The 18,882-nt window shown below is 35.4% G+C and overlaps 2 protein-coding genes across 3 annotated transcripts in view; one reads left to right on the forward strand and one right to left on the reverse strand.

Moving 5' to 3' along the window:
• LOC123552342 (uncharacterized) overlaps nt 1–18,882 on the forward strand; it is a 469,144-nt gene that overhangs the window by 124,040 nt on the left and 326,222 nt on the right. The gene's annotated exons all lie outside the window — the stretch shown is intronic.
• The window catches only part of LOC123552344 (cation-independent mannose-6-phosphate receptor-like), a 134,595-nt gene that overhangs the window by 8,626 nt on the left and 107,087 nt on the right, over nt 1–18,882 (reverse strand). The window contains exons 39-43 of one of the 2 annotated variants that reach the window (XM_045341932.2): nt 15,559–15,662; nt 12,468–12,553; nt 11,242–11,418; nt 8,199–8,259; nt 3,065–3,079 (exon numbers count right to left, since the gene is read on the reverse strand). In XM_045341932.2, coding sequence (XP_045197867.2) covers nt 3,065–3,079; nt 8,199–8,259; nt 11,242–11,418; nt 12,468–12,553; nt 15,559–15,662 — 443 coding nt within the window. The remainder of the gene's footprint in view (nt 1–3,064; nt 3,080–8,198; nt 8,260–11,241; nt 11,419–12,467; nt 12,554–15,558; nt 15,663–18,882) is intronic. The other variant, XM_045341933.2, reaches the window with a different exon arrangement.

Raw genomic sequence — 18,882 nt, forward strand, 5'->3', positions numbered from 1 at the left:
TTTATTACTTGACCTACTGACCTAGTTTTTAAGGCACGTGACCCAGTTTCAAACTTGACCTAGATATCATCAAGGTGAACATTCTGACCAATTTTCATGAAGATCCATTCAAAAGTATGGCCTCTAGAGAGGTCATAAGGTTTTTCTATTTTTAGACCTACTGACCTAGTTTTTGATCACAGTTGACCCAGTTTCGAACCTGACCTAGATATCATTAAGATGAACATTCAGACCAATTTTCATACAGATCCCATGAAAAATATGGCCTTTAGAGAGGTCACAAGGTTTTTCTATTATTTGACCTACTGACCTAGTTTTTAAAGGCACGTGACCCACTTTCGAACTTGACCTACATATCATCAAGATGAACATTCAGACCAACTTTCATACAGATCCCATGAAAAATATAGCCTCTAGAGAGGTCACAAGGTTTTTCTATTATTTGACCTACTGACCTAGTTTTTGATGGCACGTGACCCACTTTCGAACTTGACCTAGATATCATCAAGATAAACATTCTGACCAATTTTCATGAAGATCTCATGAAATATATGGCCACTAGAGAGATCAAAAGGTTTTTCTATTTTTAGACCTACTGACCTAGTTTTTGATGGCACGTGACCCAGTTTCGAACCTGACTTAGACATCATCAAGATGAACATTCAGACCAACTTTCATACAGATCCCATGAAAAATATGGCCTTTAGAGAGGTCACAAGGTTTTTCTATTATTTGACCTACTGACCTAGTTTTTGACGGCACGTGACCCAGTTTAGAACTTGACCTAGACATCATCAAGGTTAACGTTCTGACCAATTTTCATGAAGATCTTGTGAAATATATGGCCTCTAGAGAGGTCACAAGGTTTTTCTATTTTTAGACCTACTGACCTAGTTTTTGACGACACGTGACCCAGTTTCGAAACTGACCTAGAAATCATCAAGGTGAACATTCTGACCAATTTTCATGAAGATCTTGTGAAATATATGGCCTCTAGAGAGGTCACAAGGTTTTTCTATTTTTAGATCTACTGACCTAGTTTTTGAGGGCACGTGACCCAGTTTCGAACTTGACCTAGAAATCATGAAGATGAACATTCTGACCAACTTTCATAAAGATCCCATGAAAAATGTGACCTCTAGAGTGGTCACAAGCAAAAGTTTACGGACGCACGGACGGACGACAGACGACGGACACCGCGCGATCACAAAAGCTCACCTTGTCACTTTGTGACAGGTGAGCTAAAAAACAGTCTCTATCGCATACACAATATTTTTCTTTAATTTGACCTAGTGACCTAGTTTTTGACCTCAGATAACCCATATTCAAACTCGACCTAGACTTCATCAAGGCAATCACTCTGACCAAATTTCATGAAGATCAATTGAAAAATACATCCTCTATTGCATACACAATGTTTTTCTTCGATTTGACCTAGTGACCTAGTTTTTGATCCCAGATGACCCATTTTCAAACTCAGCCTAGATTTCATCAAGGTAATCATTCTGGCTAAATTTCATGAAGATCAGTTGAAAAATACAGCCTCTATTGCATACACAAGGTTTTTCTTTGATTTGACCTAGTGACCTAGTTTTTGACCCCATATGACCCATTTTCAAATTCGGCCTAGATTTCATCAAGGTTATCATTCTGACCAATATTCATGAAGATTAATTGAAAAATACCGCCTATATCGCATACACAAGGTTTTTCTTTGATTTGACCTAGTGACCTAGTTTTTGACCTGAGATGACCCATTTTCAAACTCGGCCTAGATTTCATCAAGGCAATCATTCTGACCAATATTCATGAAGATCAATTGAAAAATACAGCCTCTATCGCATACACAAGGTTTTTCTTTGATTTGACCTAGTGACCTAGTTTTTGACCCAAGATGACCCATTTTCGAACTCGGCCTAGATTTCATCAAGGTTATCATTCTGACCAATATTCATGAAGATTAATTGAAAAATACAGCCTCTATCGCATACACAAGGTTTTTCTTTGATTTGACATAGTGACCTAGTTTTTGACCCGAGATGACCCATTTTCAAATTCGGCCTAGATTTCATCAAGGTTATCATTCTGACAAATTTTCACGAAGATCAGTTGAAAAATACAGCCTCTATCGCACACACAAGCTAAATGTTGACGGACAGACAGACGACAGACGACAGACAGACGCCGGACATCGAGTGATCAGAAAAACTCACCTGAGCATTGCTCAGGTGAGCATATAAATGGCACAGACACATGCAATTTTTTTAGCTAACAGTGTCATAAAAAGAAACATTTATCTCTCTTATTCCATTTTCTTCCTCAACGTGGCGGACTGGGATTTCTGGTGCAACATTTACAGAGTAGGATGGTAATGAAAGGAGTATAAGCTGCAATGAAACACCTCTTGCTTGAGTACCAATGGTTCAAAAAACCAGGCTAAATTCACATAGCCCCCGGTTAAGCTCTTTTATTTTCTATGTTTGGATTGATCAAAACTTTGGATAACTTAAACATTTTGCTCATCTCATTTCAACCTCAAGCAATGTGTGTTTTATTGTATTAAGATTTTGTTCTTTAAAGCTATTGGTTCAGCCTATTTTTGATCAGAATGGGGGATGCAAAATACATATTATTTAGTATTGCCTTTACAGGAGGTTTTAGAGGAACACGAGAGGCTAGTTTGGTGAAAAATGGCTATATTTTTTTTCAAGCTTTTATACAACTTCAAGTAGGAAAATAATTGAGCCGTGCCATGAGAAAACCAACATAGTGGGTTTGCGACCAGCATGGATCCAGACCAGCCTGCGCATCCGCGCAGTCTGGTCTGGATCCATGCTGTTCGCTAACAGTTTCTCTAATTCCAATAGGCTTTGAAAGCGAACAGCATGGATCCTGAACAGACTACGCGGATGCCCAGGCTGGTCTGGATCCATGCTGGTCGCAAACCCACTATGTTGGTTTTCTCATGGCACGGCTCATTATGTGTTATATAATGAAAATATGGTAATGTCTGTGGGCAAAGACATTCAAGGATTACAACATTTACAGTGAACAAAATACATACCCTTTGATACCGCAGCTATGAAATAATGCAACCAATATATATCTTATGTGAGCAAAATGTTCATTTTAAACAGCTACCAGAAACAGTTGGTTTTGAAAGTGTGAAACAGCTCTCTTTGGGAAATAAAAAAACAGCTCAGTGTAAAAAGCTTACTTGAACTTGCTTTGAAAGTGTTAACGACTTGGAAGTTGTTTTGAAAGAATAAAGCAGCTCACACTAACTTGCTTTTAAAATTGTAAGACACGAAGTTGCATTAAAAAAATAAAGCAGCTCACTCCTACTTGATTTGGAATTGTAAAAAGACTTCAGTTGTTTTTGCAAGAATAAAGCAGCTCATTCTAACCTACTTTGAAAGTGTAAAACAGGTCACTTTAATTGTATTGAAAGTGTAAAACAGGTCACTTTCATTGTACTGAAAGTGTAAAACAGGTCACTTTCATTGTATTGAAAGTGTAAAACAGGTCACTTTCATTGTACTGAAAGTGTAAAACAGGTCACTTTCATTGTACTGAAAGTGTAAAACAGATCACTTAATTTGTATTGAAAGTGTAAAACAGGTCACTTTAATTGTATTGAAAGTGTAAAACAGGTCACTTTAATTGTACTGAAAGTGTAAAACAGGTCACTTTAATTGTATTGAAAGTGTAAAACAGGTCACTGTAACTGTATTTAAAGTGTAAAACAGGTCACTGTAATTGTATTTAAAGTGTAAAAATGTCCGCTCTTATTTCCTCATTATTTGTGCATAACCCTGAGCTCTTTACAAACACAAAAAATATACAGTCAAACCTGTGCTAAAGACCTGTAATATAGATCACATGGCTTTAAGGTGGAATGCGCTTATTTTGAAGTTATCGGGTTTCGTTTCGAAATTTTGATTAATATAAAATTCAGCATATTCCTCATAGACTGCGAATTTTACTTTTTTGATATTTCTGTAACTTTTTTCTCTGCAAACCTTCAAAAACGACCATTGACAACCATTTTTGATGAACCGCGATTCCACGTCCATCAGACGATTTTTGTAAATCGTTCTGTATATTCTACAAAAATCGATTTGCTTGCTACTCATAATATTTTCATTTAAAAATGTCTTTAAATAATTTATGGAGATCATTTTAACGTAAACGTCGATATTTGCGTTAAAATGACGTCAGAGCGACAAATATGACGTTGAGTTTTGAATAAAAATTTTACTTCAATCTTGTCTCGTGAAAAATCCAAACGATAGAATTTGACAAAAAACTAACATGATGATGAAAATTTTATTTTCTATCGATTGAAGGAATTAAATAATAGGGTCAAAGAATTCATTTTCGCGTAAAATTACATTACGCTACCCCTACCCCCAAATCACAAGATAGCGCAATTGAGTATTTTTTGCAGTATATCCTCTTTTCTTCCATAAATCTACTATTTTATTTTTCTAAGTACAATTAAATCATAATACTCTTTAAATCTCTGCTATCTTCGGCGAAATCATTTCAGTGTAGAACTCAGATTTTAATGTTTAGATTATATTCAATCATTCAGAAAATGCGACAAAATTGACACCGCATTACCGTTGCCCTGAATTACATTACTCTATCCCTATCCCAGATTTAAAAAATAATTCCTAATTCAATGGATTTTCTTGGGATAAAGACAAACGCATTTTGAGTTCTTTACAACTGTGCAATAATTTCATTTGACATTAAGATTGAAATGATTTATTTCGCAAGTTAATGGTAATACATGAACAGTCCTGTATCGATGCACATTTACAAAAATAAATAAGAAAACGATAGAATATAATTAAAATCTTTTATTTGAATTATCTCAACCTTTTAATTTTAACAATTTCCTGTACAGAATTCCATCACAAGCCGCTATTTCGGTGACATTATCTGAGCGTAAAACTGGATACATAAAGAAATGAAATTTTATGCATGTAATAGCATAGAGACAAACAAACAGAATACAACTTTAGAAAATTTAAGGTAATTTATATCATCATGTTTGAATAAACTTTATTAATTTATTTAACTTTACTACAAATTTTACGTTTGGGAAATATTTCGACTGTTTGGAGAGTAGTCGGACACCCCGATTTTGGAGAGTGGACGGACACCCCGATTTCAAATAAAGTGCATTGTCTGTGAATACCTCAGGGGAAACAGAGTATATTTGTTATATGGAGGCTGTTGCTCTGAAAAGGTTAATTTATTTAGTAACTTGGCTAGAACAGAAACACCATCCTTTGCTAAGAGGTTTTAGCTCTCCAGATAAGTGTGTAAAGAAGGTTATCATTGAATTCATAGACACGTGATAGAAACATATTCCATATGTAATTCTTTTTTCTAACAGTAGAAACCTATCAAACACCACAAATATGGGTAAACATTCTACTAAAACTGATAAATATTCCACGAAAAAAATGTTTGTTTTGGGTTTAGCGCTGTTTTGTATGTTACGGCGAGAAATAACCTAGCCAGAGTTTCTGGATTCTGTATTCTCAACAAGTTACTTTCGACTTCACCACATAAATCAGAGTTTGAGAACGAATGATTTCTGACACGTGCCTCCTATCAAGTCGTCATGCCCTACCCGGGGATCGAACTCACGATTCATAGATCTGCGCTCCTTCTATTGAGCTCAGCGGGTGGGGTAAAAGAAAGAAAGTAGCGGTTGTGACTGAGACTCTCTGCAATTCAACAGCGGTTGATTGTTAAACATGTGTAATTCTATGTTGCCATTATCTATATGTGCGACTCAAGAATCATAACTTTGTACGGAGGACTGGAGGCTCAAACTTGCCAACCCTGCTTTCGTATTTACGAGATATTGGGATTTGTACGGGCACGTGTATATGTGTAAAGTTTCACTTTTTAATTTAATAAGCATCTTAGATGTCCAAATTCAGAATGTAACGATATTCAATATCGGAAGTTTATAAGGATACACTTACGCGTATATGTAACCTAAGGATAGTATCTCTTATATCATGATTACGGAAATTATAGAAGTTATAATTTATTTCAAATAGCGCCTGTGGTATAAAATATCAAACGAATAAAAAATAAACTCTGACCTTTAAAACCGAATTCTGCCGTCGTATATATGAACATTTGCGTAGAGCAGGTAATTTGCCGGGCAAGCCCGTGGCAACTAAACTTAAGGTCATTTTATGGGATTTGTGTGCGTGCCTGCGTGCGTGCTTTCGTGTGTGCTTAGGGAGTGTTAGGGATAATAAAAAGAAAAGATTCAAATAACGTTTACTACCGTCATACGCCTGAAATAACAAACTTTAAAATATTTGAACTTGTACAATACTGAACTATGATATTTTACAATAATTATATTTCAAGTATGAAAACTCCGAACTATATATACAACTGCATATGCATATTTTTTTTTCATTTTAGCAGTGTATTACAACGGAAAACTTATTTATTGGTATTTTGAATAAGAAAAAGATGAAAAAATAAATATATTTAAAGCGATTTTTAAAAATAACATGATGAGTATTTTACGCAAAGTTGTCGCATTGGCGTATGTAAAAAATTCTGCATTGAAACCATTTCGCACCAGTCGCCAGTTTTACAGTTATAAAGACCTCTTTTGAAAAAGAAAACCCTCTTTCTCACGTACCAAGATTCGTTTCACATCTGTAGTGAGCCTCTGATGAATGAGAGTGTACAATACTTAAGATATATCAGAAAAATACGTAAACTAAGCTATGTTGTGATTTGGGGGTAGGGGTAGCGTAATGTAATTTTACGCGAAAATGAATTCGGTGACCCCATAATTTTATTCCATAAATCGACAGAAAATGAAGTTTTCATCATCATGTTAGTTTTTTGTCAAATTCTATCGTTTGGATTTTACATGAGACAAGATTGAAGCAAATATTTTATTCAAAACTCAACGTCATATATGTCGCTCTGACGTCACTTGAACGTAAATATCGACTTTTACATTAAAATGATCTCCATAAATTATACACCATTTTAAAGACATTTTTGAATTAAAATATGATGATTAGCAAGCAAATCGATTTTTGTAGAATGAACAGAACGAAAATCGTCTGATGGACGTGAAATCGCGGTTCATCAAAAATGGACGTCAATGGTCGTTTTTGAAGGTTTGCAGAGAAAAAAGTTACAGAAATATCAAAAAAGTAAAATCCGCAGTCTACGAGGAATATGCTGAATTTTATATTAATCAAAATTTCAAAACGAAACCCGATAACTTCAAAATAGGCGCATTCCACCTTAACAAGAGCTGTCTGTAAGAATGCATGCTTGACTTTTCTCAGTGCTTGACTCTGAATTAGAGCTTTGCCAGTAAAAACTTCATAAAATTTTAACCAAAAAATTCTAAGTTAAAAAGGGGCATAACTCTGTCAAAATTCAAACCAGACTTATGGGGATTGTTTCTCCTGATGTAGACTTTGATAGTAAATAACTATTTTAAGTTTCAAGTCAATAGCTTTGACAGTAACAGAGATACTTTACTTTATCAAAAACTATAACCAACGGCGATGCCGACGCCAGGGCAGGTGCAATAGCTCTACTTTTTCTTCGAAAAGTCGAGCTAAAAACCACTTCTTTCATCTTTTATATAAACATTTATGGTGTACTTTTACATGTGAATAATGACTACCTCCAAAAACAGACCACACTTCAGCTCTCCCAAGGATGGTATTTACGACAAGTTTGCCTGTTTTACAAACATGCTTTGCTATTATTCTCATTTCAACCCATAGAAGTTAATAAAGAGAAGTATTCTAAGACAGTGAGACTAACCACACATGGTTCCTGACAATATCAGGAAATGATGCTCTTTATTTGATACAGAGTAAAATGAAAAGCAACAACATAAAAAGCAACATGAAACAGTTTAAGGCTAATTGAATTTAAGACAGTTTCTGGTCATACACAAGAGGAAAAGAAAATGTTTGCCACTGTGGCTTGAACCTCTCGACCATTTGGACTAAGTTCATTAAACTTTGGAGACCAGTCTGTTATCCTGATCAATTCCACAGTTTTCCCCCTCATTTTTTTCTCCACTAATGAAGCAAAATTATTTTGGCTTTGGCCAAGATTGAAACAAGAGCTCCAACTGGTCTTCAATTTAGAAAAATCAAAATTACCTGAGAATATTCTGGCCTCCCTCTGCTAAACAGCCCCCTCATTCTCAGGAAGCATGACTCCCTGTAAAACAATGTAAAATACTTGAAACTAACAATTCCTGAAAGCACTTCTGATGAAACTGAGATTATCAGAGATATTTCAATTTTTCCATTACCGGTAATTTCAATGCAAAATCACAATAAATCAATAGTTCGTAATAAGCTGACCTAAAGAAAACAGACAGGTGAAAGAAGTCATGGAAAAGTTCATAAATTAAGACTAAAAGAAAAATTGTTTTTATTAAATTTTCTGCAGATTAAAAATCCAGTTGTTGATGAAACATAATTTCATCCCATTGATAATATATCAGGATTATAACTGATACATGCAGTAATTTTCCTTCTGCATAAATTGTTTGTGTTGGGTTTTATGTCAAATCAATACCTACGGCAACATTCCAGCTTCAATGGCAGAGGAAGACACTAGGTGTTCCTCTTGGAATTATTTTAGGCACAGGAAACTGAATACAACCACAGACCTCCTGTCTTCTGGACAGCTTTCACACATAAGAATTCTACATCAAATATTGCAATTCAACCTCACAACTGTGAGAGAAAAAATGAGCATTCTCCACCAGTACTGACTTGTATCTCCACCAGTTACCGTACTGACAACTCCACCACATGAATTAGAGGCGGAGGACAAAAGTTTTCAGACATGCTATCATGTGTCAAATGAACAAACTCGCGACCTCTCACTTTACTGTCATGTGCTGCTACCTACTGAGTTAACCAGGTGACCTATTTAACTTATTAAGGCCGCAGATTCCATTTTTGTGTTTGTTTCACCTCTTATTGATTACCGCATGTCGTATTTATCTGTCGAAAGATAATAGACATGTATGCTGAGGATCGTAGAAATGCGCTCTACGCCTGATAGTACTGTATGCCGCGTGATGTGATTTTATGTTTGTAACAGTACTAACGATAGGACTGCTGTCAAAGTCAACCAATGAAAATATTTTACACAAAAGACTAATTAAACCCGGAAGCAATCGAAACAATCAAAATATTTATTATTTGAGCATGTATTTTCAATTTATTCATCACTAAATACTATTATACTACAGTGTCTTTCTATTTGATTCAGTATTTTTAATTTTATCAAATAAAGTATAATTCTGTTCTTGCATAATGCTATTTGTTTTTAATTTTAGCAATAGATGATATCTGAATAAATATAAAATCATCAAACAATGGCTGTTTTTCTATGTCCAATTCTTCTTGAATACTACAGTTTTCCATATTTATGTTATAATTCAATTGGCCTGTAAAATGATTTTGCAAATTAAAATAATAGTAAATTTTACATCATTGAATCGGTCATAAATTTTCATATCAGTTGTGAAAATTTCAGTTTATTCATCTGTTACAAACAGATTTATGTCCATAATATTGATCAAAGGTTGCAGAGATCTTATTGATTATTGATTATCAGTGAAAATCCACAGGCATACAGAGCAGGTAAATGGATAAGTGGCTCAGGAATGTTTTGGAAAATTGATACCAGTTATTAACTCATTCTTTACGCACGACGCATTTATGCGTCGGTCAATTTTTATCTGTATACCGCGTGCCGCTTCTAGGCGGTGTTGTTACCTACATCTGGAAACCGCACGCCGCGTACATGCGTCTTTACAGTAATAGCTCTGAATTCCGCGTGACGCTTTCAGTCGTCGCATTTCATTGGTCTTAAATGAAATCTTAATATTCTCTCTAATAAATTGGACCAATCAAATCTTTTGTTTGTTAACATTTTTAAAACATAAATAAAACCGGATGTTGTGAAAAAATAAATGCTTTCGTTGAAGAAAGCTGTAAAAGCGAGCGTCGTTTGAGTTATAATTTGTGATTTCTCGAAAGCCTGAATATTATGGATGGTTCTTTATATGATCGGAACAAAAAAAAGATAAGTAAATAAATAAATGAATAAATAAATCTCATTTTCAGCCCTGTAGTTTTTGTCTAAAATAGTTAAAATATTCATCTTTTTTCATTTAATTACATCTTCATATTAGATACTTACTTTTAAGAAATTTTCTTATTTGTTGTTTAAATCCGTGCATGATAAAATTTAGCATTTTATAAATGTTGTTAAGCCTAAACAAAATCTGATGTTTTGTGTCTATTCAACAGTCTGTTGAAATGAATGTATTACACAGCTGCATGAAATTATCTTTGTTGCGTAGCTACTTCAATTTACTTACAAAGTGCAAATTCCATACCTATTAGCACATATTTGATGTCATATGTCACTAATTAACAACAAAAGCCCAAACAAAAAACTACAAAATCAATGTTATCTCTCAAAACATCTCTAGGTATTCAGGGTAGATCGGCTTATCAGCCTCCTAGGTGGCCGACAGATAAATATCAGTAGAGTAGAAGTGGAGATAACGCTTTAGGACAGAATGAGTTAAGTGGCGATATGGCTCCAGGTATTAATGAGTTAAGGGAATACTGCAATCAAGACTCACAAATTGAGCTTTCCTAAAAAAAATACTGTGAAGTAATTAATATTAATGAGGGACTAATTTTTGTGGATGTCTTTGTTGAGTGAATCAACAAAATTAAATCCAAAAGAACATGTAAATTCACAAGCATTTTATATTCTGAATTTGAATGAAATAGCCATTTGGCACAAACCTTGAAATTTTGCACCTATGAAATTTGTTTGTTCCTTGTTTTTGGTTTAAAACCAATCTTCAACAGTACTTCATTTATGTGACAGCAGGCAGTTATGTTCCTGGATTCTGTATTAGTACAAACCTGTTCTCCTCAAGTAACTGCCAACTTCCCCACAAGAATTAGAGATGGAGGATGAATGATTTTAGACATATTGTTTATCAAATCATCACGGAAAACATATGCCTTGCCCAAGGATGGAACTCATAACCTTGTGTTTTGTATGTCTGCTCTCTCCCTACTGTCAGTATTGAGCTAACCCATGAAATTTAATTATTTCACAGTCACACATTTTCTTACTCTGGCCCGAGGTTCATACCTTCTTTCCTGTTTATGGAAGACAACCAGTAAGATACATAACACAACGGCTCCTAGGAATGTTGCTACTATGCCTATTACAGTTGTAGCAGATACACCACCCTTGCCAGACAACTGTTTGGAAGAACCAGTACCTGAGGCCTGGTTCCCATTTGCAGAGTTACCAGAAGGTACAATACTGAAATTTAGAATGTATTAATTGAAAACTATTTTTAGCACAAAGACCCTAAGGTCTGGTTCCTAGTTCCAGAGCTACATGAAGAAATAATGCCAAAATCTAAAATATGTAAATACAGAAATGTTTTGTGAAACCTGGACCTGAACCCTGGGCTCAAGTTTATAAAAGTTGAGTTTGGAGACCAGTCTCAAAATTTCAACATTTGATTGATTGTTTCTGGAAATTAATTTGAAATTGACCAATGGAAATGCTGCACTCTGAGACTGGTCTCCAAACTCAACTTTGATACCCGGATCTAAAGTAGAACAAGAAGCTGCGTTCAATAAACGCTTGATGCCCCCTGTGGCATCCTTGTCGATACAAAGCAACCTAAGTCCAAAGCGAGGTCAAGTGCATGGTCAAACTGAGGTCAGGTGATGTCTTAAGATGAGGAATGGTCACAGGTTACATCTGCATTAGTATCAAGTCATTCTAGTAAGGGGTATTGATGCTAGATGAAACGGTCCCATTTGGTTAACCAAGAGATGGCCCATATAAAGCAACCTAAGTCCAAAATGAGGTCAAGGTCAAACTGAGGTCAAGTGATGTCTGAAGATGAGGAATGGTCACAGGTTACATCTGCATTAGTATCAAGTCATTCTAGTAAGGGGTATTGATGCTAGACGAAACAGTCCCATTTGGTTAACCAAGAGGTGGCCCATATAAAGCAACCTAAGTCCAAAATGAGGTCAAGGTCAAGGTCAAACTGAGGTAGGTGATGTCTGAAAATGAGGAATGGTCACAGGTTACATCTGCATTAGTATCAAGTCATTCTAGTAAGGGGTATTGATGCTAGACGAAACGGTCCCATTTGGTTAACCTCGTACGGACAGACAAACGAAAGGACAAGACAATCACTATATGCCTCCCGCATCAGTAGATGCCGGGGGCATAAAAAATAAATTAATCTTGATCTTACAAATACAATACTTCTGTCATCTGTATGAAGGAATGAAGATTATTAATAATGTCATCTTTTAGCGAGTAATCTTAAATGTTGAAAGACTTACCTTTTATATGTGAGGCATGCATGGTTTGTCTCCCAGATAAACATGAAGAAACAATCTTTTTTGCTATATAACAACCTTGGCTTCATCTAGATAAAATTAACACAGAACCCTTCTATCACATAAGAAGCAAAATAACAAAATGCATAAAATCTAAAATTCAAAAATGTAATAAATGTCAACAGATCAATTACAGATGCTGCAAATTGTAAGCACTTCTAGATGGACACTATTTTGTGGATTTCATTACCTATATCCCACAAGAGAAATAATATTCTGATTTATCTCATCTTTGAAATATTAAATCCACCAGTTCATGTCCCTATAAAAACAACTGTTATGTTCAGAATCACAGAATTTTATGCAAACGATAGTCTGCCTGACAAAGGAAAAAGTATTTGTAATAGTTTATGGAAAATGATACACAAAATATTTTAGAAAAGAAATGAAATTAGACAAGAAACGCGGCAATGCCACGAAACCAGGTTTTCAACACTTTTCATAAGAATAAACAAGAGTGCCAGAATGTCACAATATACGCCCGTCACAGTAAATTTCTTTACTCTAGCACCTGTATTTCCAGATGTAATTTTAATTTTGTGGTTGTTTAGTAATCATTGTAATTCTTTTGTTTTTCTAAGTCCACAAAAAAACTCCTTACGAGGTAGAGATACCTTAAAATACACCTAAAATTAGAAAGTAACAACTATGTTGTACCACAGAAAAGTGGTCTTGGTTTTTCCCTACGGTCAATTATAAAAAAGTTACAATATAAGTTATTTATAGTAACAACTAAGGGAAGTTAATCTTTAAAAAAAAAAAAAAAAATACAAAAAAAAAAAATTGTAAGTCCACACAGAAATCCTTACCAGGTAGAGATTGGTCAAAATACACCTCAAAATTGGATGTAACATGCATGTTGTACTACAGAAAAGTGGTCTCGATTTTTCCCTACGTCTAGTAATGAAAAAGTTACAATATAAGCTATTTATAGTAACAACAAAGGGAAGTAATTCTAAAGAAGGGAACTGCACAAGACACTTTGTGTCATGATGGTGTATAATTGTGCCAAGTTACATCAAAATCCCTCTATGCATGAAGAAGATATGCTCCGGACAAAGTTTTCATTCTTGTATCCTTTGACCTCTAAGTGTGACCTTGACCTTAGACCTAGGGACATGGTTCTTGCGCATGACACTCCGTCTCATGATGGTGAACAATTGTGCCAACTTTCATCAAAATCCCTCCATGCATGTAGAAGATATGCTAACCCTAACCCTAACCTAACCCTAACCCTATTTTTAGTAACAATGACCTTGACCTTGATCCCAGAAACCCCAAAATCAATCTCAAGCTACAACTTTATATAAGTTTTCTATACACCAAGTTTCATCATGATAGCTCATTCCTAACTTAAGTTATTGACCGAAAACCCTTTTTTTATTTTAAGTAACAATGACCTTGACCTTGACCCCAGAAACCCCAAAATCAATCCCAGCCTTTGTATTGATATAAGCTACATACATACCAAGTTTTATTCAAATACCTTTACCGAAACAAAAGTTATTGACCGGAAACACCAGTTTGACGCCGCCGCCCATCCGCCCGCCCGCCTGACCAACGACATACCCCAATCTAATAACTCAGGTTTTCGTTGAAAACCTGGTTAATAAGTTGATAAATAATGACTAAAGTCTCATACCAACTACAGATTCTTTCATGTAATACTTTATGCTTAAACAAAATATGTGTAAATATGACACAGATGTCCCTACTTAATGCCCCTGCATGCATGACTATTACAAGAATGTAGGTCAAAATCCACAACACACACCCTGCATCCCTTGAACGAAATCCCTTCTGCCCTACTTGAGCAAGGTGCACAAAATCCTCTGGTTGATTTTGTTAAATAAAACACTACAGTAACTATCAACAAGAGCTGTCTCCATAGGATGACACATGCCCCCGATGGCACTTTAAATGAATAGTTATGGCCGATGTTAGAGTTTAGGACCTTTGACCTACGGAGCTGGGTCTTGCGCGCGACACGTCGTCTTACTGTGTCACACATTCATGCGTAGTTATTTTAAAATCCATGCATGAATGACAAAAATATGGACCGGACATGCCCATCAATGCACTATCATGAAAAATGACCTTTAACGTCTAAGTGTGACCTTGACCTTTGAGCTACGGACCTGGGTCTTGCGCGCGACATGTCGTCTTACTGTGGTACACATTCATGCCAAGTTATTTGAAAATCCATCCATCGATGACAAAGATATTGACCAGACACGCCCATCAATGCACTATCCTTTAATGTCGAAGTGTGACCTTGACCTTTGAGCTACGGACCTGGGTCTTGCGCACGACATGTTGTCTTACTGTGGTACACATTCATGCCAAGTTATTTGAACATCCATCCATCGATGACAAAGATATGGACCGGACACGCCCATCAATGCACTATCCTTTAATGTCTAAGTGTGACCTTGACCTTTGAGCTACAGACCTGGGTCTTGCGCACGACACGTCGTCTTACTGTGGTACACATTCATGCCAAGTTATTTGAAAATCCATCCATCGATGACAAAGATATGGACCGGACACGAAAAATGCGGACAGACCGACAGACGGTTCAAAAACTATATGCCTCCCTTCGGGGGCATAAAAATTACTAACACAGATAAAACAACCTGTGACTGGAGACAGCGTGCTCTATTATTTCGATGCTGGATATTGAAACAGGGTACAAGTGAGGAAGCTGGAGCTATCACTGGAGTGTCTAATGACTCCAATGTGGATGACAATATTGGACAATAGTTTAAGTCTTAGTCAAATGTATTTAGTAATAACAAAAACAGAGAGAAAGTGCAAAGACTGGACACAGATACCAGGGCAAGTAGGATAGCTCTCCATATACTTCATACAATGGAGCTAAGAAGTACAATTCTTAAGATTATAACCAATCTTGTTCTAGGAAGTGGTGGGAGGGATGTCCAAATTCATCATTTTCATATTATGAAATTGTTAAATCTTTTCTTTTTTATTAATAACAGTTGTAAGTGCGATCCTATTAATATATCAAATTCACCTCTGTTTTACTACAATGAAACTGTATTATACTGGTAACATTATGACTGGACTCGTCTCCTGCACATTTTTCACCTGTTGTGTATGTTGCCTCAATAACCCAGTCTGAAAACAAAACGAAAGATTTAGAAAGAGATTTTAAAACAAGAGGGTCATTGACCCTATAGCGCTCACCTGTGTACAAGGCTTCAAGTGCGTTTGTAATAGTACAGAGTTAGGTTTCTTCTATGTTAGCTTATATTATATACATTTCACACACATTTTTGAACCTAGGGCAATAATTTGAATAATTATGGTAGAAATTACAAATTTGATGTATGCTAAATATCAAGGCCCTAGCCATTATTGATTCAGAGAAGAAGATTTTCAAAGTTTCTTATATAAAAGCCTATAGTAAGTACATGTGAGACACAGGGGTGTGGCCATTTTTTTTACTTTATGGTAAGTATGGTAGAGTGTCAAATCCTTATATCAAATGCCAAATATTAAAGCTTTAGAGAAAAGGATTTTTAAAGTCTGATTGCTAAAAACCTATTTTTAACCAAAAAGACCCATATGTTCAATGAACCGGAACCATTTGAACAACTTTGAAAGAGGGCTACCAAGAGATTATTTGTGTAAAGTTTCATCAAAATCCATTCCCTGGTTTTGGAGGAGATATTGTTTAAAGATATTGTTGATGAAAAGTGACCACGCCCTCTGGCGGCCATGTTTTTTGACGAATCAGAAAAATTTGAACAATATTTGTAGAAGGTCAAACAAGAACATTTGTGTAAAATTATTCTAAGATCACAATAGTTCACCCTGAGCATTGCTCAAGTGAGCTAAAAGACATTCCTCCATAATTATGTACATCAAAATATAGAAAACAGTAAAATAAAAACACTTACAAAATATCAAAACTTATAATTAGATATGATTTAAGTTGATAATTTATCATATAAGGCCATAATAAATTAATTCCTAGATTATCATCCAAAATTTGTTTAAAAAGGTGGGGGGGGGGGGGGGGGGGGGCAGAATCTTATTTTTTATTTTTAAAGCAACTATACAGGGGTACAGCTGGTTTCACCACCATCATTCGGCCCTTTATGATCGAGACTGCCTGAAATAAAGTCATTGTATAGGTCTAGTAACGAGTTAGCATTGGAATAATTGCACCAAAGTTATTTCACATTGAAAAAGCGCTATGATTTTTACAACAATGCTCTTTAATCGGAGGAGTACAAGTTTAATTTGCGGCACGCTTTATCATGTTTATTTTGCGACAGCATTAAAACAAATATACTGGACCCTTCCGCGGTTCGTTAATTTTTGCTTCCATTTTTTTTTTTTTTTTTTGGGGGGGGGGGGGGGGGGGGGGAATAAAAAAGGTCAGGGTGGCATAAAAAAGAGAGGGCGGGTGGGGATGATAATCTAGGAATTAATTTATTATGGCCTAAAGTACATAGCTTTAATTCCTTTTAGCAGTATATTACATTCTAACATGGCTTAATTTGTTTGTCAGTTAAACAAAGAGTGAATTAACGCATTGTATAATCTGCAATAAACAACAGTTTACTGACCAGAGATAGATCATTTTGACCTCAAATATAATCTCAAAATACATCATGATGTCAAAATGCTGCATGACTTTCGGTTCATTACTACTTTGATGCATGAATGTGCAGCATACTTTTTCTTATAATGCTTCAATGAGCATGTTAGAATGAAAGTAAAGAAAGCATTCTTGCTGTTTATCATCTTTTTAAAAACCCTTATGGTTAAATTCCTGCACATCTGAACTCTAAACCATTGTAAATCAGACATAAAACATGAATAAAACTTTTACTACATGACTAATACAGTCAAAAAAAAAGTTATTTCCGCATTTTACAAAAATCACATGTCTTATAAACAAATACAGCCTTGAGTAAGCTTTTTAATAATGCTTCTACAAATAAAGACTAACAATGGACAATGTCTTAAGATGGTCAGAATTGGCTTTGACTCTCACACTTTTGCAAAACATTTGATACCTATAAAAACTAGGATATAATTATTGTCTTTCATGGAAGTATTTCATTGTTTAACATTAACTTAAATGCAGAAAATCCTCATCAATGTTGATTAAATTTGGCTAAAATTTTTATATAAAATATATATTATGTGTATGTGTCATGTATAAACAGTGATTTGTTAAACAAGAGGGTCATGATGACCCTGGATCGCTCACCTGAGTAATATGAGCTACATGTTTCAAATATCAAACTGATGCTAAAATATTAAGAAAGTAGGTCATATTTACGGTCAATGAAAGTCAGTTTTAAGATCAGTGTGCAAAACTGTATTTGTCATCCAAATTTCAAGGCTCTATCTTAAAAAACAAAAAAGTAGGTCAAGGTCAAAGTCAAGTGACCCCTAATTACTTGGGGTCATCAGGTAATTATAATAAAACAGTCTAGGAAATATGATCAGAAAATTTTTAAAGTATTTTTTCCTGTATAACTCATATAACAAGTGACCCCCGGGGCAGGGCCTCTTATCTCCCAAGGGGCATAATTTGAACAGTCTTGTTAGAGAACCACTAGGCAATGCTACATACCAAGTATCAAAGGCCTAGGCCTTAAACTTTCAGACAAAAAGATTTTTTTTTTAAATTTCCTGTATAAGTCTATGTAAAATTTGGGACCCCCAGGGTGGGGCCATTTTTCACCCCAGGGTAATAATTTGAACAATCTTGGTTGAGGACCATAAGGCAATGCTAAATACCAAATATCAATGGCCTAGGTCTAGTGGTTTCAGACAAGAAGATTTTTAAAGTTTTTTTCCTATATAAGTCTATGTAAAATTGGAACCCCTGGGATGGGGCCTCTTTTTACCCCAGGGTAAAAATTTGAACAAGCTTGATAGAGGACCACCAGGCAATGATACATACAAAATATCAAAAGCCTAGGTCTAGTGGTTTCAGACAAGAAGATTTTTAAAGTTTTTTTCTTATATAAGTCTATGTAAAACTTTGGACCCCGGGGCGGGGCCTCTTTTCACCCCCGGGGCATAATTTGAATAATCTTGGTAGAGGACCACTAGATGATGTCACATACCAAATATCAAAGCCCTAGGCCCTGTGGTTTTTGACAAGAAGATTTTCAAAGTTTTTCCCTATATAAGTCTATGTAAACCATGTGACCCCCAGGGCAGGGCCATATTTGACCCTAGGGGGATAATTTGAATAATCTTGGTAGAGGACCACTAGATGATGCTACACACCAAATATTAAAGCCCTAGGACCTGTGGTTTTGGACAAGAAGATTTTCAAACTTTTCCCTATATAGGTCTATGTAAT

Source organism: Mercenaria mercenaria, chromosome 4, assembly GCF_021730395.1.
Source record: "Mercenaria mercenaria strain notata chromosome 4, MADL_Memer_1, whole genome shotgun sequence".
NCBI classification, from domain to species: Eukaryota; Metazoa; Mollusca; class Bivalvia; order Venerida; family Veneridae; genus Mercenaria; species Mercenaria mercenaria.